The sequence below is a fragment of the Prunus dulcis genome, chromosome 6, assembly GCF_902201215.1.
Source record: "Prunus dulcis chromosome 6, ALMONDv2, whole genome shotgun sequence".
NCBI classification, from domain to species: domain Eukaryota; kingdom Viridiplantae; phylum Streptophyta; class Magnoliopsida; order Rosales; family Rosaceae; genus Prunus; species Prunus dulcis.
Genome location: NC_047655.1, coordinates 22,124,302 through 22,145,938, shown reverse-complemented (window position 1 = coordinate 22,145,938; position 21,637 = coordinate 22,124,302). Strand labels below are relative to the sequence as shown.

General features: G+C 40.9%; 5 protein-coding genes across 5 annotated transcripts; 2 read left to right on the top strand and 3 right to left on the bottom strand.

Moving 5' to 3' along the window:
• Nucleotides 1-138: 138 nt before the first annotated feature.
• LOC117631666 (probable inactive receptor kinase At5g67200) lies at nt 139-4,436 on the bottom strand. Its single transcript, XM_034364941.1, has 2 exons — nt 2,827-4,436; nt 139-1,499 (listed from the first exon to the last, which is right to left on the bottom strand). Exons 1-2 carry the CDS (start codon nt 4,262-4,264, stop codon nt 934-936), a joined length of 2,004 nt encoding a protein of 667 aa, XP_034220832.1. The 5' UTR covers nt 4,265-4,436; the 3' UTR covers nt 139-933.
• Nucleotides 4,437-6,945: 2,509 nt separating this feature from the next.
• LOC117631667 (protein IRX15-LIKE) lies at nt 6,946-9,192 on the top strand. Its single transcript, XM_034364942.1, has one exon. The coding sequence runs from the start codon at nt 7,938-7,940 to the stop codon at nt 8,889-8,891; it is 954 nt and encodes a 317-aa protein (XP_034220833.1). The 5' UTR covers nt 6,946-7,937; the 3' UTR covers nt 8,892-9,192.
• A 1,649-nt stretch (nt 9,193-10,841) lies between these two features.
• LOC117631303 (probable 2-oxoglutarate-dependent dioxygenase At3g50210) lies at nt 10,842-13,849 on the top strand. The gene is made up of 12 exons (XM_034364381.1): nt 10,842-10,971; nt 11,093-11,208; nt 11,321-11,439; nt 11,562-11,625; nt 11,784-11,851; nt 12,465-12,523; nt 12,612-12,777; nt 12,903-12,922; nt 13,002-13,048; nt 13,238-13,318; nt 13,415-13,504; nt 13,592-13,849. Exons 1-12 carry the CDS (start codon nt 10,938-10,940, stop codon nt 13,718-13,720), a joined length of 993 nt encoding a protein of 330 aa, XP_034220272.1. The 5' UTR covers nt 10,842-10,937; the 3' UTR covers nt 13,721-13,849.
• A 258-nt stretch (nt 13,850-14,107) lies between these two features.
• Nucleotides 14,108-16,203, bottom strand: LOC117633166 (tRNA-dihydrouridine(16/17) synthase [NAD(P)(+)]-like). Its single transcript, XM_034366865.1, has 3 exons — nt 15,668-16,203; nt 15,484-15,590; nt 14,108-15,203 (listed from the first exon to the last, which is right to left on the bottom strand). The coding sequence occupies exons 1-3, from the start codon at nt 16,103-16,105 to the stop codon at nt 14,465-14,467; spliced, it is 1,284 nt and encodes a 427-aa protein (XP_034222756.1). The 5' UTR covers nt 16,106-16,203; the 3' UTR covers nt 14,108-14,464.
• Nucleotides 16,204-18,102: 1,899 nt separating this feature from the next.
• Nucleotides 18,103-20,136, bottom strand: LOC117630942 (probable WRKY transcription factor 7). The gene is made up of 3 exons (XM_034363823.1): nt 19,112-20,136; nt 18,849-18,974; nt 18,103-18,688 (listed from the first exon to the last, which is right to left on the bottom strand). The coding sequence occupies exons 1-3, from the start codon at nt 19,801-19,803 to the stop codon at nt 18,529-18,531; spliced, it is 978 nt and encodes a 325-aa protein (XP_034219714.1). The 5' UTR covers nt 19,804-20,136; the 3' UTR covers nt 18,103-18,528.
• Nucleotides 20,137-21,637: the final 1,501 nt, after the last annotated feature.

Below are 21,637 nucleotides of genomic sequence, written 5' to 3'. Positions count from 1 at the left end.
TAGCCATAGCAATTCAGTCTTGCAAAAGATATGGATGATTTTTTTAATGAATAAATGGATCTATGGATGTTTATCAAAATACAGCAACCTTTCTGAACCCATACCCCATTCAACACACACAAAAAATAAGAGGATCAATCTGTCATCGTATCACTTCATCCCAGCTACCTTTCATTCAATAGGGATGGGTTTTCCACCTTAGCAAACAACAAACTCATGCAGACCTGGATTATGTCACTTGGTCAAGACAATGTACCCACTCCTTGCACTCGAGTTTGGTCAGGACAATATACCCACTCTTTAACACTCGAGTTTGATTCCTCTTTCCTAGTCGCTTAGGACATTGTCGCTTGTATAAAAGACAACAGAAAACTCATTATTCAAGCTGCAGCAGAAAATTGGGTGACTCCGAAACTATAGGGCCCACATTGTATCAACGGCTAGACAAAAATTGCCCACTCCAGAGTGAGCAATTGGCCTTACATTGCATAGGTTCCCCCCACAACAACAACCCGCACTCCCGTCTGTGCTGGCACTAACATTACCAAAATCACCAACCACCAGCATATTCCTACCAAAGCCCTTACGTCTTTATTGGCATTTTCAGACACTACCTTGCACCAAAAGCCCCATTAACTCCCCCAACATTGTACAGTTCGTATGGTGTGAACTGCTGTAAATACCAAAGCCGCGAATCATAAGCATTTATAAAATCATTATACATCTGCCATTTAACAGATTACATTGGCTGGTCGTGTGCCTGCAATTACAAAAATGCCTTCAAGCTTCGCCTATAAATGAGTCGTTCAACCTTAGCCCCATAAATTTACCATTACAACTTTTTCTCAGGAAACCCTCTGAGAGATACAGGTATTGACACTAGCTCCTGCCTTCATTTCCTTCTTTGAATCCAATATTTGTAAAATTCAGACTCTACTGCTTTGAAAATCCAACACCTGCATTATCCTCTGTCATCACACTCTCTTTAATCTCCTGTATCATCTTCAGCACTTGCCACATTGCCGGCCTCTGTTCCGGAGATGTCAAACTACATATACAAGCAACCTCAGCAAGCATTCCAAGTTGATTATCGTCCCCAACATCATCATCCCTCATTGCTCTGACCCAATCGGGCACGTCCGTGGGCACCAGAAGCGGATGTTGGGACGGATGTTTACCGGTCAAAAGTTCAAGCAAGAGGATGCCAAAGGCATAGACATCGGATTTAGAAGTGGCTCGACGGCTGGACTTGCGTATCTCAGGGGCCTTATAGCCTGCAGAGTCAGGATCTTCATTTGCAGAAGTGTCTGCAAAGAAGGAAAGGCTGTAGTCCGTGAGACAGGCCTCGAAGTCGCCTCCAAGAAGAACATTGGAGGACTTGAGATTGCCATGGATTAAGGTTGATGATTGGTGAATGTAAGCAAGGCCTTGAGCCACATCTTCCGCTATCTTCAAGCATGATGTCCAATGAAGAGGCTTTGCTCTAGTTGATTTAGAACCTGTTCATACATAATTGCAATTTGTTAGCAACAGCTTATAAACAATGGCTTAAAGTGCAAAAAAATCAACTACTAGCTTGTTTTCTTTTATTCCTCCTACTTTTTCACTAACAGGGAAAATCTATACGAACACTTCCTAATTGGTTACGAGGCTCTGATACGTGCAATCACTCGCAAATCACCTCCTAGGTAAACCCGAAAGTGTTTGCGTATGTAAATTCAAAACTAAAACGTCTGAATTTACCGTCTCATGCTCATGAAATAATACAAGTGTAATATGATCCATACAAGTGTTTGAATGATGTCATGATAAAAAATAATACAATATGGGGTCAAACTTTGAACCATGAGCACCAAGGGGCCAACCCGTGATTGTCGGTATTAAGACAGAAGTGATATATGACTGAAAAGCAAAACCCAGTAAAACCACAGAGACATTTTAACAAACAGAAAGCATGCAATAGTTTCAGCGTTTTTACCACACCTACCAGAGACTGCCAGATAGATTCTTTCGCTCTAACGGAGGCAATATGTTCATCAAAGCTCGTAATTCTTACCCGAACACCTTCCTTATAACGTGGAGTCGAGGAGCTGACTGTACACATGCCATCACGGTTGAGCTTGTTCAAATCATCTGACCTTAGGATACTGCAACTCCCGTGTGAATGTGTGATGAGGACAACTCATCGCGCCTATGAGAACGGATGCCTTACTGCGACGGCTCCGATGCCGCACTCCATAGATTACGTTGCATGTTCACAATCTGGCTGATGTAAGTCAAGTCGTTTTGAGACTTGACCCGCATTAATCATGATGTCCAATGAACTTGAGGCATGATGCTCAGCAAGCCCGAGTTGTACTGATTTCAGCCACAGTAAGTGAGCAACTTTCTCCGACCGAACCATCAGACACAAAAAAACAGACTACTAGCATGTTTTCAACAACCTCCTTTTTCACCACTGGGAATCGTATCTATGACGAAGACTTCATTGGGTTGGTACGCATAGCCTGATACTGCTCTCCCCCTCTCCTAGATCTGTATAACTCTTTGTTGCGTTCGCCTTGTCAATTCACCAACCTGCATCCTATCGTTCATGCTCACGTTTCGTGCGTAATATGAGTGATAGTCAAGTCGCATTCGGATCTCTTGCACACTGTCACAATAATAATGCTCCGATCCAGCACCGCTGCACCAAGGGGCCAACCCGTGATTGTCGGTATTAAGACAGAAGTGATATATGACTGAAAAGCAAAACCCAGTAAAACCACAGAGACATTTTAACAAACAGAAAGCATGCAATAGTTTCAGCGTTTTTACCACACCTACCGTGAATGAGATTGAAGAGACTGCCATTGGGTTGGTAATCATAGATCACCAGCCGCTCTCCCTTGGCCTGAAAATAAGCTCTCACCGGAACCAAATACGGATGCCTCAATCCACCCACCGCATCCATATGTTCATCAAACGCTTCTCTGCTCGTAATCGCAGTCTTACCCGCATCCAATCTCTTCACCGTCACAATCAGCTGGTTATCCAGCACCGCCTTGTACGTAGTTCCAATCGTACCCCTCCCAAGCAACTCCGCCGAGGCTCTCATCAGCTGCTCCAAACTGTACAGCTGGGCCTCCCCATAACAAAACACCAAGTTCCCACTTCTCGGAATTCTCGGTTGAGCTTGTTCAAATTCATCAACTGTTTTCACCTTACCGGGATACTGCATCCCCCTCTGTTCTGTCACTTGGGTTTCGTTTCTAAAAGCGTTCGGATTTGGATTCGTGTGAATGTGATCAATACCTTCATTGATGGAGGATGGTTTCGTGGCTTCATGAGTGATAGTCTTCGTTCGGTTTCTGGCCACTGCAAAGAGGCATAAGAGACCGGCAATGAGGAGCGCAACCCCAATCGCGAGCCCGAGAATGAGACCAGTTTTCTTGTGATTTTTTGGGGAAGGTTTCGACAGAACCACTCCTTGCGACTGCGCACTCTCCACTAACGGCTCCGATGCCGGAGAGGTAGCACTCGCATTGCGAGATTCGAAGAAGGGGGCACGTGAGCTGCACGCCCTGTTCACAATCTCGCCGCAGAGGCCCGGGTTCAGCTGGAACGCCGACGCGTCGAACCGGGACAGAGTCGGTGGGACCGGCCCGGTCAAGTCGTTCCCCGAAACGTTGAAGACGAAAAGGAAAGACTGGTTCAAAGCGGGGAGGGTGCCGTTGAACCGGTTAGACTGGAGTTGGAGGGAGGTGAGCCGGTCCAGAGCGGACAGCCTCAGCGGAATGGGACCGGAGAAGTTGTTGAAGGAAAGATCGAGAACGGAGAGGCGGTGGAGGGAGAGAATGGAAGGCGGCAAGGCGCCGGAGAAGTCGTTGCGGTTCAAGAAGAGGGACTTGAGGTTCTGGAGATGGGAGATGTCGGGGATTGGGCCGGAGAGCGAGTTGTTGTGGAGACTCAGGACTCGGAGCTGGTCGAGGCGAGTGAGAGTGTCGGGCGGAAACTCGCCGCGGAGGGAATATGATTGCAGAACGAAACGGACGACGCGGCCCTGGGCGCACTTGACGCCCTGCCATTGGCAGTAGTCGAAACGCTCGTTTAGGGTGTAGAGGAGCTTGTTGTTGAGGTCGGCTCCTGACTTGAAGGAGAGGAGGGCGACGGCGTCGGAGGAGGGGAGGAGGAGGTTGGGCGGCGGCGGAGAGGGAGGAGAAATGGAGGGCTGAGATTGGACGGTGGTGATGAGAAGGAGGAGGAGGGGGAGGAGTGGAAACATAGTGGGTTTATGGAGTGAGGAGGGGGGGGTTCATGTTCATGGTGGGTTTGTGTAGTAGAGAGTTTGAAGTGGGAAGCAGCTGGGTGGTTGTGTCGAGTAGCGTTGGTGGAGTCTGTGTGGGGGTCACGTGAAGGTGGGGGATAGGGGAAGGGAGTGGGAAAAATTGTTGGTGTTGGTTTCTGTAGGGAACTGTTTTCTAGGCCTCAGATTTCTCGAGCTTTGCTTCTATTTGGCGCGTCAACTTACGTGTTTTTCATTACTGTGAAAAGGTTTAAAACTAAGCTACGCAATGAGTAAATCATTTGTTTGTTAAGTGAGTGTTATTGTAAACTTCGTCACGTAGCATTAGCATGATGATGTTGTACTACTAGGTTTACTTCAATTCTAATTTGTGTATACTTATTAATATTTAGAAATATGTTAGTACAAGTTGTTGTGAGTCATTGTCAACGGAGTCTAGCTCAATGAAAAATAGTATTAATTTGCATACTAGTAATAGTTTCAAGTTCAAACCTCTATAGCGCTGTTGTATTGTGCATGCAAGAAACTCTATCTTCTTCATAGTTTAGACTATCGCTTATAATTTCAAATGATGAATTAAACTTAACACACTCCTTACAATTTGTGTCTACTTTTAAGATTATCAGTATGTCATGTTGCATAGCATTCATGTCACACCCATAGATCTGTCCAATTACTGGGCTAAGGCATGAAGTAGGAAATGTGAGGGAAAAAAGTCGTTAAAATGCCACACAGAGGTTGAACAAGCAAGTATCCTCCCTTTAAAAAATAAAAATAAAAATTTAAATTCATCACTGACTCACGTTAAACACAATAATTTCTCTCCCTTCATGGTAAAAAAAGCTAAAACTTGGTAAGCAATGGGCAATCATTTGTTTGGTGGTAATTAGATATTTAGATAAACCTTAATCATCGTTAGCTGATTCGTTGCTTTCCATTCCACCATGCCAAATTTGTACATTATTATCGTAACCTCATAGGCACAGCGACGGAGATTACAACACACGCGATGTATGGTGCGTACCTTCCGTTGTGTAGAGATCACTCTTTGATGCTTGGAGGCTTGGAGATCTTCGTATAATAATATATAGTTGGACTGGACTGGACTGGACTATTTGACCTTTGATTCTTATTAATGCTGTCAATAAGTCAGACTATCCATCCTGGCATTTTTAATGTTTTGTGGTTTTTTTATTTTGTTGCTCAGCATTTGCATGTTCTTTTGGTATATTTTTGGTGTTGGACAAATTGCTCCACAATTCTCATTTGGACAGAAATGCTAACCTTAATGCTAAGGTTAATCGTTTACTATATTATGTTATGGAGTTCAAAATATATTAAGATTAGGACTTGTTAGCAAACGAGTGAGCGATCCAAACACAACTCTATCTGTATTATCAACTCATCCAAACACAACTCTAAGCAATAAAAAGTACCCTCTTTGTGTCGGGGCAACAAAAGCCATTGCCTCTTTGTAGTGCCTTAATTCTTGTGGGGAAAGTTTGAAGTCAAAAATCCCTTGTGTTGTGGGGACACAATGGTTCTTGATCATTGTAGCTAAGATAAGCAAGCATCTTCTTTTCGTGCTTCTTTTTTCGGAAAGGGTCGTTCATCTGCCTCATCTTTCTCATGATCTCACGGGCTTGAAATATGTGTCATCCTTGTCAAAAGAAAGGGTTGTTGTGCCTTCTTTTTCCTTTGCGCCATTTCAAACACAACAAAGCTAATGATTTTTTCTTCTTTTCAAACATGCAACAAATAATTTCATAGCTAATCGAGCCACAAATTTATACTATACACACATAGCATCTTGGGGGCAGAGCTACACTATGGCTAGGGTGGGCTCTAGATTAGCCACAAATTTATTTAGATTCTTACTTGTATAAGAAATAATAGCTCATTTCTATAAAAATTTATGATTCCGCCCTTTGTTTAAGTCGGACTCTCTCTACGCTTTTTAGGGCCTCAGAAGTCCCAAATGACTACAGGATCATAAGTCTACTCTACCCCAATTCACCATTTCGAACCTCGCCCACTCTTTCATTCAGGGTGGTTAGAACCAGGGGAGGATCTTCTGCCTTTAAGGTCATAGCACCAGCACCTGGAATAATACTATGTGCATAAGTAGGTTTCCGCCTATGTGGATCCCACTTTGATAGAGAGGTAGTTAATAAAGTAGCAAGTAAAAGTGGTCCAATCCACATAACAACAATTTTCATCATAGTAGTTTGTGGCTCAATCCACAATAAACACTCTGTTATGGTTAGAATAGAATCCACTCTGATACTATTGCATTACAGCCATGGATCACCTTATGCATAGAAGAAGATTTGGACAAGAGAGAAGTTTATCTTTCCTAGCAATGGCACTAAAGTATTGTTAGGGGGGGCAGCTAGGGATAATGAATCCTGGACTTGGTTCCTTCAACAATTTCTAAGGTGAGGTGGGGATATAGGAGAAGGATAGGAATTGGAGTTGGTTTCTGAAAGGCAAAGGGTATCTCTAAAGTTAACTTTTGTTATATAGTGTAATGCCCATACTGGTGTGTTTTGTGTCATATTCCACCTACTTCAAGGCTTGAAGCAAACATTTTATTGCTGATGCTACAAGCTTATCACACAATATTATGAGGCACTTAGATTCAACTGGTAGGAAAAGTTCAAGGGAAAACAGCTGAAAATGCATATACATATACTAAGAACAAGGAATTAATTTAATACTAGAAATTCAGTCTAATAATTTCAATATATTTTTGTCTAACAATCATTGCCAATTTATTGTTTCCTTTGACAGAGGAAGACAAGCCACCAATATTTAGTACAATACTAAATAACTATACAACAACATTGGGCAATTTGTATCTTTGTTTGTAGGGGGCTACCTGTTAATGTTGTCATCTTCATAATGAGTTCCAAAGTCTCACTCATGTATTTGGTAAACATAAACAAACCCAACTGCACAAAGACAGGAACACTAAATATTCTAATAAAACATGTTTATTCAATGGGGGAATGGATCAGACAATCTGAATCAGGTAAGTTGTCATCTTCAAAGGCAGCTACTTACTTGAGAAATTGCATATTTAAAGAGGTTACTTGAGATGTGAAGCTCAATTGAACAAGGTAAAGCGACTTGAGGCTTGTAATTAGTTATGGGGTCACTAGTACTACAACAACAAAAACACCTATACCCATAACCCATCTACCTTCTCTCTCACCAACTACCCCCTTTGTTTTCTCCTCCCACTCCCACTTCACAAGCACTAAAATACATACATACACATACATACTGAACAGAACATAAACAAATAAAAGATTGTATGGAAACAAACCACCAACTAAAGAGCAGTTATAACTAATAACAATAAAACAATTCATTCTCAAAATTTTTAAAATAATTTGATTTCTAGAATGCTTAGAGGGTGATTGTAAGGTCAAGGTCACCTTCAGTTTCTTCATCCCACATTGCTTCAGTTTTCTGCTTGCTTATTCAACACAATCTTTAAATCTTACCCTCTCCAATATTCTCAAAACAGAAAACAGAGAAACAGAGATATAGAAGAGAGAGAGACTCACCTTCCATTGTAACACAAGCCACACTCTGATCAAAGTGTCTCTCTCTTTCTCTGTTTTGATCTCTCAATCCAGTTGAGATGAAGAACATCAGCAACACAAAGCTGATCCTTCTCCACCCCTACATCCAGAAACAAGGAACCTCCAACCGCCTCTGGCTTCTAGCCTTCATGTCCATCTTCACACTCGCCTTCCTTCTCACAATCATTTACACAAGCGGCTTATACGCATACTCATCAACCACAACAACCACCATCTCCGCCGCCACAATAACCACCACAACAACCGCCTCCACCGCCGTCCCCCAGCTCCCCACCACCGTCATCAACACCCTCCTCTATTACTCCGCCAAATCCAACGACACATTCAAAATGTCGTACGCCGACATCAAGCCCATCTCGGACGCCCTCCGGAAATGCTCAACCCCCTGCAACTTCCTCATCTTCGGCCTCACCCACGAGACCCTCCTCTGGAAGGCCCTCAACAACAACGGCCGCACCGTCTTCATCGATGAAAACCGCTACTTCGCCGCCTACATGGAGGAGAAGCACCCGGAAATCGACGCGTACGACGTGCAGTACACAACAAAATCGAAAGAGCTCAAGGAGCTGGTGGCGGTGGCAAAAGAGCAAATACGGAACGAGTGCAGGCCGGTGCAGAACCTGCTGTTCTCGGAGTGCAAGCTCGGGATCAACGACCTGCCGAACCACGTGTACGAGGTTGATTGGGACGTCATCTTGGTGGACGGGCCACGTGGCGACTGGCCGGACGCGCCCGGGCGGGTGATGCCGATATTCACGTCGGGGGTGCTGGCGAGGAGCAAAAAGGGCGGGAACGGGAAGACGCACGTGTTCGTGCATGATTTTGGCGGGGAGGTGCAGAGGGTCTGCGGGGAGGAGTTTTTGTGCAGGGAGAATTTGGTGGAGGCGAGTGAGACGCTGGGGCATTATGTGGTCGAGAGGATGGAGGAGAGTAGCTTCCAGTTCTGTCGCAGCCGTCCATCGTCAAATTCTTCATTATCAGCAGCATCTTAGTGGTTGTTGTGGGTGGTGTTTCGAATTCATAGTAATAATCGTTTAACGTCATCATGGTGAAAGATTCATCAGAGTGTTATTGGGATATGGCATGAAGGAGGTAAACCTGGGTTGGGTTTTGGGTGTATATTTATGATTTTTGCTCTCCTTTTTAGATTCTTTTGTCTTTTTCTTCTTTTTCTTTTTGTTTTCTGTGGGTGGGTCATGTGAAAATAATTCTTCTTTTTTCGGCAAGTGCAAAATGTAATTTTTGCACTAAAATCAAAATATAAGTTCCAGTTACAAGCATTTTTCCTTTTTCTTCGCTTCCTATTTTAATTTGTGGGTTAAGTCAGTAAATCCGCCCCCTTACACCTAAAAAGACCATTAGCTTTCGAAACAAAAAAACAAAAAATAAGAACATGCCATGTCCAGTCCATTACAGATTTCCGATGGGGTCACCTTTGGACAAGTGTTTTATAATGAGGGTCTTAGCCTTTAGACGAGACTCTATCTTTTAATAATTAGATCAAATCTGTTAGATGCTAGATTAAATTAGTTAGTCATTTGATTAAATTGGTTAGTTTGATTTAACAGTTAGGAGATAAGATCTCATTTAAGAACATCTTCAATCATGTTCTCTATTTTTTAGTTAAAATATAGCTAAAAACACACAAAACCTATTTTAGGAGCTCTCTATAAAATTTGAACTACAATCACTCTCCTTAGTTTAGTGAGTCATAAATATTATAATTATTTTTTGATTCAATATAATTGGTCCATTTCTATTAAAAAATAATATAAAAATAGTTAATATTAATTAAAAGTTTACCATATGCATAAAACAAAGCAGCATTAAATTTTAAAGAGCCATTAAGAGTCTTTTTTCTCTTCTCAGATTTATGAGCTTCTAAAAGTCTCCCCATTTTATAAGGTGAATAAGGAGCTGGTTCTTTTTTTTTTTTTTGGGTCTAAAGATGGAGCATGGTTGGAGTTGTAGTTTTCCAATTCCTCTATAAAATTTGTCTAAAGATGTGAATTTTTTTTTTTAGCGAAGAAAAGATGTGATTTAGGGAGCCCATTGTGGATGTTCCAAGGGCCTTATCACTATAGAATGACTCCATCTTTGAACTCGATAGGATAAATTGGGCTTGGACTGGCCTTGAGCCTAGCTTGTAGACATTGGGGAGGGTAGGGCGGACGCATCTCAGGACAAAAGAGGCCAATTAACCCGTCAAAGTTTATACACAAACTCCTAAAAAACCTACAAACTCACCGGTGGGTTGGTAAGTTTATAGGATGTGTGAAGATCATGTTTAATTTAAAATGGACTTGAGGTTTTATGTAAATAAGCTAAAAATAATGGATGCAATCAACAAGGCCATGGCAAATAATTCTGTTATAGCTAATGACAATTCTGCTATAGGTTTTTATCATTCGAAATTCAGACATGAAACCAGTTATTATTGCACGGTCACAGCCACAAGAATACACCTCTGTTTTACAAGCTGAAGCAATGGTCTTAAAGCAAGCTTTAATTTGGGCTAGCCGCATGAAATTTTCAAAGGTGAAAATAGAAAGAGATTCTAAAATACTTATACAAATCATTACAGACAAAACTCAATTGCATAAGACATATGGAAGCTCTTGGACAAGTTATCTAAAGTAAAATTTCCAGGAGTTTCCGAGAGGCAAACATGGCTGCGGATCAGCTAGCAAATGGGCACAGTTGTAATCATTCATAGTTTAGTAATTTTCCTATTGATGTTTGTTACTGAAGTTTATTTTAATTTGTATGATCTTAAAGATCCCACAGGATCTTTCTGTTTTCGACAAAAAAAACGCCATGGCAAATAACGATAAAACCCGCGGCAAACAAGACAAACTACAACACATCATCCACGCCCACCCACATGTCTATTAATCAATTAGCCCAATATTATTATTCATGATTCGCTTTTGAATATACAGAGGTGTATTCTTGTTCGAGTTCTGGAACTGAGTCTGCGATAGAAAGAGAAAGAGAGAGAGGGTGGGAGTGAGAGAGAGACTAGTTTCTTCACCGCCATGGCAACAGACTTCAAGTCCATACCCATAATCGGTAAAACCTACTCATCCACCTAGCTCACTTTCACCTCACATGCTACCCAAAAGCGAAAGATACCATTTTTGATTGATTTGATTGTGTCTTGTGTTTTCTGCACTTTGGTATCTTAATGCAGATATTGGTCCCCTTTTGGCCAAGTGTGATGATCCCAAAATGGGTCAAGACTCTGGTGTTGCTCAAGTTGTCAAACAATTAGATCAAGCTTGTAAAGAGGCTGGCTTTTTCTATGTGGTACTTCGAATTCTCTTCATTCAATTTGAACCAATGAAAGATAGAAAGATTTTTCATTTTCTGTTTCATAATTTTTTTGAGTGTTATGGTTTGGTGCTTTGTAATTGACCAGAAAGGTCATGGTATTCCTGAGACTCTACTCAAACAAGTCAAGAATCTGACACGCAAGTTTTTTGAGCTTCCATATGAAGAAAAACTCAAAATCAAGATGACTGCAGATAGTGGATACAGGTTAGTTGGAATGGCTTCGTGTATATGCAATTCGTAAATGAGGATAAATTTTTTTTATTTATTTTATGAATGATTAGCATCTGTATGCTTTGTATTAACAGATGGCTGAATTTTTCATGCAGGGGATATCAGAGAATTGGGGAGAACATAACCAAAGGTGTACCTGACATGCATGAAGCCATTGATGTAGGTCTTGTTTGTTGCTTTATGATTTATAGGTGTTTCTGTAGCCTACGAAGTAAGACATCATGTAGTTTTATATTTCTGGATAATTTATTGGACCTGTTCTTTTTAACCTTTTGTCTACTGTCAAAATCATTATCATTTTGTTTCACCTCTAACAGTGCTATAAAGAACTGAAACCAGGGATGTATGGAGATCTTGGAAAACCTATGGAAGGATGTAACCAATGGTATGCACAAATTAAGGCCTTTTCTAAATCTTCCATTACAGATTAAGTAGGCAAGAATGCATTCGAGATTCGTATCAATCAACTTTACAGTCTGTACTTATCTTGATTGCTAAAAGATCATCTCTATAATATGATAATTCTTGGGCTGATCTAAAATCATGACTGAACTGATAGTTATCCCGCCATTGTTTACTTAGTGTAGTACAATTCTAGCTCTGGCCTCTAGGTTAAGGGCTTCTATCCAAGCTCTCCATTTGGAGGCATGGAACACACAGTCATCCTGAGAGCCATTGAACAAATTCATTATTATTTTTTATTTCATGACCTTGGTATTGTAAACTGCTAATTAATGTCGAAGTTTTGAACATCATTTGTTTATAGAAGTATTCTCTAAACCGCAGTTCCATACTTGGCTATTCCACACTGCTACTTTTGACTTGATTGCAGAATGCATAATTAAGTTGATAATAATTTGGGCATTAGATTGTGACTATCATATTAAGCATCTTTGGTCCTTTTTGCTACTTGTTTCAAGCTTGTTATAGGATTTTTTATGATATGCTTATCTGATGTTACTGGATTTGTTTGTTTTGTCTTATGATCCTTTCTGCAGGCCAATTAAGCCCACAAACTTCAAGATGCTGATGGAGGAATATGTTAGCCTCTGCACAGGCATGCTTTCCATGGCAACCAAGCTTTCTTCCCTTGTTTACCCTTTCATACTCTTCTAGTTATAACTTTTGTTTCTTGTTGCTTTCAGAACTTTCAAGAAATATAATGCGTGGAATCGCTTTAGCATTGGGTGGTTCACCATATGAATTTGAAGGTGAAAGAGCTGGAAATGCATTTTGGGTGATGCGGCTCATTGGTTATCCAGGTGTACACTCTGCTAATGGCTCAGACATTCCAAAGAAGGACATTGGATGGTAAGGCAATATTACTGCCTTTTGTGCTTGCACTTTTCCCTTAACATTTGGGTACATAAAGTGATGTTCTTTCTTTTTCTTTTCCCCGTTGCTCTCCTTTTGTTCCTTTGGCTGAACATTTCCAGTGGAGCTCACACTGATTACGGTAAAGTTTCTTCACCCTTAGATAATGCAAAGCGTAGAAAATCAATAAATCAATAACATCTAATGTTGTTCCATTGCAGGTTTGTTGACATTGGTTAATCAGGATGACGATATAACTGCACTTCAGGTAAAATCTGATTAAAACTCCGTTTCATTTATATATCAGTAAGCAATGGTTTGAGGCAAAGTAAAAGACGCAGTCTTTGTGCGAAGTTTTCTTTACAAAGCGAAGAGAAATTTCCATTTCTAGACTATGTTCTGTTTGTATCCTTCTACTCTAGTTTCCACAACAGTTGAGTTGAATGACTTGTTGAAGGTGAGAAACCATTCGGGCGAGTGGATATCAGCTCCTCCTGTTCCGGGAACATTTGTCTGCAATATCGGAGACATGTTAAAGGTAATATTTATCTGTGCAATTAATTCTTTCTAATTTCCGTACCAACACCTGGATTTAGTACCAACCAAGTCATTCTCATCTCTGAAATAAGTGCAGATTTACTCAAATGGTTTATATGAGTCTACTTTGCATCAAGTTATCAACTCCTCCCCAAAATATCGGGTCTGTGTGGCATATTTCTATGAGGTGTGAAGATTGCCCGTTTATTTATTCACTCGTCCTTTCCTCTTCTTCTTGTATTGTGTTTTACAAATGCTTTTGTTGCATGAACAGACAAATTTCGATACAGCAGTGGAGCCTCTGGATATTTGTAAAGAGAGGACAACTGAAGCTAAGAAATTTGAAAGAGCTGTTTACGGAGAACATTTGGTTAAAAAAGTCCAAACAAACTTCGTTTATTAGTTGAAATTTAGGGTATAAAACAATAAGTCATTACTGTATCGAGTCAATGAACTCTGGTAATTTGGTGAAACTAGTTTTCTTCTCTTTTTTCTTTTAAGAAAATATTCTTTGGGTTCATATTTGTTGTCATGAGATTTGAACTTAATACCTACTCAAACAAACTGGACAACGAAATGACACTATACCAAATGGTCATTTGCAGTGAAACTTGTTTTGAAATTGTTAACGTTGAACGGGGATGGTAATGTTGACCACCCGCATGGATTGTCGCATTCTAGTTGGTAGGGATTGAATTGAACAAGTTTTCAATTTGGTCCCCTGAACTTGATCATACACTAAATACAACATATAAACAAACCCAGAGGCCAAAGTGAAAAAGAGTACAGATTACAACAATCATACAAGGCATTCCGCAAATTGGGTCGAAATACAGAGAATCAATACCATTCTCCCACAATGGGATGTTAATACAATTGAGGTTTCTCCCTTTCTTTTTAGGGTCCATAGACTCAAATACACTAAATCATCACCACAAAAGAATGTAGTACGGTAAATAAATAGGCGGTCTTCTCCTCCTATGTAAGTTTATATCAGTTGAATTAAATTAAATAAGAGCCACGAAACCTAACATTACAAAACTCGAAAATGATAACAAAAACCTAACGGAAAACCTGATTCTTAATTCTGATTTTGGCAAGACTCCTATATCTGGAACAGCACCTCATTCAACCAGTATCACAAAGTTCAAGTAGCCAGACCATTCGCACAAATAGTTGCAGCATTAGTCTCTTTAAGATGAAGTGGAATGCCTGCCCCAAGCTCTCTAAGCCGATCTACGATACTATAAAGAAATTCAAAAGTAAGTATGGATTGTGCATTGAGATCTTCTCTTATATGTGGATGTATTCGAAACCACTGTCCCAGCATCTTGTGCACATGAGCACGGATCATACGCCAAGGCACTGGGTATTGCTCACAAAGCTTCAAATACTCCACCAAAAGATCTGCCTGGTCCAGTTTCCCATCTTTCTTGCTCTCTTCATTCCCTGGTACCCATTCAGCAGTTCGAAATCCAGCAAAAAGAGCTGGATTCTCAAGAAGAGATTCCGCAGAAAGCACCCCATCAGCACCAGTCGCTTCCAAACAGTCGTGAACGTCATCCATGTGCCTGATGTTTCCATTGGCAAGGACGGGGATTCTGAGAGAACTTTTGACAGCCTTGATGGCGTCCCAGTTCGCCCGGACTTTCTTCTGGTCTTTCTCATCTCTTGTCCGGCCATGGACGGCTAAAAGTGAGCAACCAGCATCCTCTAACATCCTAGCATACTTGATTGTATCTTGTAAATCCGGAAAGATACGGACTTTGCATGAAACGGGGACACGAAGGTTTTGAACCAAGTTTTCTACTAGAGATTTTATAAGAGGAAGGTTATCCATTAGGAAAGCTCCATAATTCCCCCGCCTAGCAATACGCTGAGGACACCTGAACAAAAATTCACACTAACTCAATGATTTGAGGCTTTCAATCCATAAACCCCACAATAAATCAAAGGGTATTCAAGAATTTGAAATAGGTGTTAGTGTGCAACGTTCTCGAGCTAGTTTGGCACATGCAAACAAGAATTCACTTCAACATTTGAACATTTCCCAGTTTGTTTGCTACCCACTAACACTAAATTTAAAGCACAAGTCTAATATTAATACAGTCCCATTTGAACAAAGATGCTAACTTCATAAATAAAAGATACTAAACAAAGAATTACCCCAAATTAATGTCAACATAATCACAATACGGCTCCACTCTCTTCGCAGCCTCCAACAAAACTTCAGGATCATTAGCACAGAATTGAACAAATAAAGGACGGTCCTCCTGCAACACTATAAAAAATCAAACCCACCAACCAATGAAACATTGCTATCTTCATCACCAAATTCAAACACTGTTACCTTGCAAGTGGTAAATTCCTGGTCTCTATACTTCTCACTCTCAGTAAAAATGCGAGAGTGCAGCATGGGCGTGTACGCAGCGTCGGCGCCGTACTTGCGGCAGAGCATCCGAAACGGGAGCTCCGAGTTGTCCACCATTGGAGCCACAATCAATTTGGGCCGGCCCAGCTTCGACCAATGAGCCCATGCTCGCTCGATACGCGACTCGCCGCTCAAGCAGCGAGACACAGCCGTATCGGCAAAATTCTGCTGTTGTTCTTCTTGTTGCTGGTGTTGGTCGGAGCAGAGGACGTCGTCGAGGTCTTGCGGTGGGTCCGAATGGAGAGTCCGAGCTTGGGCTTCGGGTGCGGTGAGAAGGGAGGCCATGTGAGGCTTGGGTGTGAGAGGATTTAGGGTTTTGGGAGAGATGAGGGGCAGTTTGGGAATTTTGAATCTCATGAGCGGACGATGGGGATGGAGGAGAAGCAGCCCATCACCGCCTTTGGTTGTAGATGGGACGAGTCGACGATACGCTACGCTACTCAGTAGAGGACTGTGAATTGCGTACGGGTTCGAATTGTTCGCACGCGGTGGCTTAAAGCTAGGGCTGTACGGTTGACTCAAAAAAAACAAAGCTAGGGCTGTACGACATGGCGTTTTGGTGAGCTAAGCCCATCAAAGCCCATTCTAATTACCAACTTGGGCCTTAATTTGGGCTGCCACTTTGATACCCCTTTGCACAATTTCTACGATGAACAATAAATAATTTTAAGATTAAACAATGAGGAAGATGAGGTAGCACTTCTCCAGTATTGCTTGTATAAAAATATAAAATACGAAATCCTTTTCTGGAGTCTTATTTACTTTTCACTAAATTCCGAGTGAGGTCATTCCAATATCAGTTTATTTTATTTTTCGCAATAGAACAGAATATGTTGAATTCTGATTTCATTTGGATGAGTATAGACCTAGTACCACAAAACCAAATAATGAGTATCGTGAAATAACTATGATTAGAAAAGCATGGGGGCTCGACTTCCGTAAAGCTGCAATAATCACACACTATCGATGCAAGTTTTGTACAAGTTCCGCATTACTTTCCTCATATTCGACTTTTCAAGTGGATAAATTCCCCATTGTCGGGGAAGTCAAGTCTAGACCTTATACAAATAGCAGAACAACTTAAGTAATTCTTACCCTTACGTCGAAAGTCATTGTTTTTCCTTAAAAATGGCAGTAACAAGAACGTTATGTTTAAGCAATCCTTTTATTGACCTAAACTTCATATCTATAAAAAAGCAATGAAAACAATTCTAAAATCTCTGCTGAATAGTTTTATCCTCAGTTGTAGCAAGCAACTCGCGGCTTAAGTGATTAAGAACATTAATCAATACATTCGAGGTATTGTGTCGAGTTTATTCTCTATTAATTTCTGTTGTACGAAAAAAGAAAATTTGTTATGATTATATTTCCTTTATTTTGGAGCTCCCTTCTTACTATGTAAGCGAGAGTTCTTACATTCCTGCAAATAGCAGTGTGACGTGTGCACAAGTTTTTATTTTTATATTTTTAAAGAATTATTTTATATACTTGTCAAACTGTAATTCATAAAAAAGAGAAGTAAGCAATATCATTTCCGTCTTGTCATGATAAGTTCAATACCAATGAACGTGTATTTGTTTTTTATGGGATTGAACTTTGTGCATTGAGGAAGCCACATGTGAATGATGAATTTTGATAAGGATAGCGCACCTTGGGGACCATACTTACAGACCAAGGTTTGATTTTTCGGCCAAAGGCGAACAAGAACAAATTAGTGCACAGCCATGAAAGGGCCCCATAATTGGTCAAAATGATGAATTGCGCACCCACAAAATTTGACTTGAGCATTAATTTTCCTACTAGATCTGGCTTTGAGGCAAAGGAAGTAGCAAAGCAAACAAGAAAGAAAAAAAAAAATTATTGCCCACCCACAAACTTTGACTTGGGCATTAATTTTCCTACACCATATCAAAGGCTTCCACACCTTTGCCTCCAAAGACTTTTGTAGGCCAACTATCTCTTCTTGTCTTTCAATTCCCTCCAAATTCAGCCAACCTTTATTTTATTTTTTCTTTCTCCCAAGAGACCAAAGAAGAACCAACAAAATTGCATTGGAAAAAAAGTCATCAATCACCCGATACCCACCTTCAGTAAATTAGCCGTTTCCAACTGGCCAACTGCCAACCCCACAAGTTCCTTTGGTCAACCGTCACAAATACGACATGTTGGTCCACTTGTTTACAATTCTTTGACCCAGTCCCTTTCATTTCTTTAAATTTCTCTCCTTTCACTGTTTGTATTGAATCAAATCAAAAGAAAAAGTAGAAAACTTTGGGGTGATGGATGGAAAAGTAGAAGGTAGGCATCCAAGACAAGAACCAAAGTAAAAGCAAGCAATCAATCAATCCAGAAAATTAAAAATAAAAATTATCTACTAGGGAGGAAGAAGAACCCAACAACACCCACTTTCCCATTTCCATTTTTTTTTCTTTTTTCCAATGGGAAAGAAACCAATTAGACTAATCACTAAATAATACCAAATCCACCATCCTCATTTCTTTCTGGTTTAAATAAGAATAAGATTAATTCACAGTGTTTGAAGAGAGAAAAAGGAACCCCATATTGTACAGCAAAATGAACTAATTTAACTCACTCTCATCTCCTTCGAGATGGAACTGAGTCTTACTGAGTCGGAGTTGGAGTCCGAGTCCGAGTCCAGCCGGAACTGTAACTACTGTCACTACTGGCACTGCTCTGCTACACATTAATTTCTCTCTAGAAAAAGATGAACATACAAAGGCTTTTTCTTGCACCATTGTTGTTTCTGTTTTTTTGATGATCTAAGACGATTCTAGAATGAGATTGGAGGTCTCTGCAACTGAGAGAGAGTGATTGTGCTCGCCTTCATAGGTCACTACAAGCATTGCTGGATCATCGAGAGCTCTCTCTACATGTTTTCGAGCTGGGCACCCTCTGACACTGCTGCATTTATAGTATCCCCTGTTTCATAGAAAACAACCACCAAAACACGATTAAAACAAGACCAAAACATCTCAAAGCCTGAAAGCCTGAAAGGGTTGCTATTTCACAGTTTTAGGCAGAGAACGGTGTGAAATTGAACTAATTGAACTTGAAAGGTCAAAACTTTCCAAGATTATACCTTGGATGTGGAGATCCCTTAATGGGTTTCTGTCCATACTTTCTCCAAGAGTAATCATCAGGTGGAATATCAGCCATCTTTAAGCTTATAGCTGGAACTCTCACAACCCTTTTCAATCTCAGCTTTCTGCAACAAACCCCACAACCCAAAATTTCATTTTTAGTCAACAAGTTAAAATCGACCAACAACTAAATCGAATTAATTAGAACGTAGACATTGATTAAGAGAGAGAGAGAGAGAGAGAGAGAGAGAGAGGGACCCACCTCTTCTTAGAGCAATGGCAGCGGCCGGAGGACCCAGCACCGCACTTGCCAGAGCCCAAGTTATCAGAACTGCACTTCCTCTTCAACGAAGCTGACGAAAGCGGTGGCTTTCCAACTGAAGACACCTGGGACATGTTGGTAATTTGAAAAGCCGAAGACGACAATGGCTGCTTGCTGTCGGAGTCTCCAGTCAACGACGACATAAACGACGTCGTAGCTGAATAGGAGAAATTTATTGTGGTGGAGGAGTCCTTGGTGCTCTCAAGCACAGTACTGTGATGATGCAGAGGAGGCGGGATCTGCTGGATCGGCGTCGCATGGTAAACCTTGGTGGACTCTAAAGGAGTTTGCTTGACGAAGGTCTCTTGGGTTTGGGCTTGGTTTTGAGAAGAAGAGGACCCAGAAGTCAAAGTCAAAGGTGCTCGCCGGAAGCGGGCATGACCGGTCCGGGTACGACCCAGAAGAGAAATGACCTTCTTGAACTTGGAAACGGCGACGTCCGCGACGGCTCTGCAATCCATGTCCATAACCATGGAAGGGTACTTATCTTGGTGCTGGTTCTGCTGAGCCTGAGACAAGAGTCTAATAAGCTTCTCAACGCTCTCGAGCCCAGAAGCTGCTTCTTGCACCGCGTTCTCTTCCAATTTCGCAGAGAAGCTGCTGTTCCTATAACCCATAAAATCTACAGCCATCTCTGACCCTCTTCAGCATAACAAGAAAAAAAAGAGCCCAAACAGAGAACCAAAGAGAAAAAAGCTAATAGAGAGAGACAGCGGGAGAGAGAGAAAGAAAGCCAAAGCAGAAAGAAAAGCGTAAAAGAAGTTGAAGAAGGGGTGTTGATAAAGGGTTGCCTATGAAGTGTTTGTTGTAATGCGTCTACGGTCAAAATGATGGCATCTATATCCGGTGGCCCACTAGCACTTTCCGTCAAGATGTAGGTGCGAATAAGATCCAACTACACCACACAATTGAAACAGCAGCAGCAGCTTTGCTTTTGGCAGTGCACGAATATTTACAATTTGTTTTTCTTCTTTTTTGCTGTTTAAATTGTTAAACTAATGAGGGTTTGATGCTTGGTGTCGGATTAACATTGACCTGCTCTGCTTTAGTCTTATCAGAGTTTCAATTTGGTCAAAGCTGGTGCCCAAGCCGTTGGATTGAAGAGTGATGTGGATGATCTGATAATCTGTGTGAGGAGAGAGAGGGCCGAGTGTGACCAAATGGAAATAATTTTGAGTGAAAAAAACAAGAGTTGCTGTCTGGCAGCATGATAGAGTTGACTTTGTCTCTGGGCAACTTTCACGAAGACGTCCATAATTTTTCTTCATTGTGTCATGTGACAGTGGCTTACTGAGTTGGGTGGGGGATTGGATTTGGATAGATGGAGCCAAAGAAGTTGAGCTGTGATACTAATTTATTTGTTAATATGGTTTAGGGTTAAAATTGTTGTTTAAGAAATGCCTTTTGGGTTGATTTCTTTTTTGTAGTTTGGAATGGAAGACGACCACGGACGTGGTTCTTGAGTGACTTCATGTGCAATGAGACACTAGGAGTTTCCTTGATCAACCATTTGCCATTTTGTGCAGGCTTTGCAGGCTACTCTCTACAACACTCCAAAACCATCGCAAATTTGACCCAAACCCATCAAAGGAGAATTGGTCCGTGAAAATTCGAACTTAAAACTTTTTTATTTAAGAGTTAGTTGTGTATATAAATACTTTAAAATGGCATACCAATGCGATGAGTATGGACATAACAAACTTGTGTGGGAACTTTTCGTTCACGTGATATTGACAGAATGAGTAACACGTGAGAATGAATTTTGTATTCATATACTTATTGTGCCAAGTATTAATACACCATCTTGTAAGGTTGACGATCAATATATAATGATCTTTCACATGATTTTGTTAGTTTGGGCATGGTTACTAATACAGAATTTTGAGTGATTTATAAATTTCACTTGAATCTTACATTTATTTGTTAGTATCGAACACATTGTGTAGCACCCTCAAAAAATTTGAGTAAACAAAAGCATAGGATTGATGAGAAATTGCATTAGAATGGGATATGGTTGATGTTAGTTTGAGAGCTTTATAATTGGCCGCAAAACTAGCAACAAAATCAGCAAAATGGTGAAGAAATATGTTGCTTCTAGGTATGGGCTTGTGCCTGCCTATGTGTTGTTTGTTTTCCGCGTTGAAATTATACTCAATCAAATCAGACGCAGCAATAGTGTAGAGTGCTGATTTTTCTACCCCTATTTTCCATTCACCTTACCCTTAAATGTAAAATGTAAAATTTAAATATTAAAAAAAACTTTAAAATTAAAAATTCAACTCTTCTCCCATCTCTCTCTTCGAAAGAACCCACCCATCCCCAACAGCCCTCATCCTCTTCCCCAAACCCTAGCACCCCACCATCTTCTCATCGCCGCCCACCCACCCACCCTCTCCTTACTGACCCAAAATCACTCTCTCTCTCTCTCTCTCTCTCTCTCTCTCTCTTGGCTTTGGGGCGGTGGAA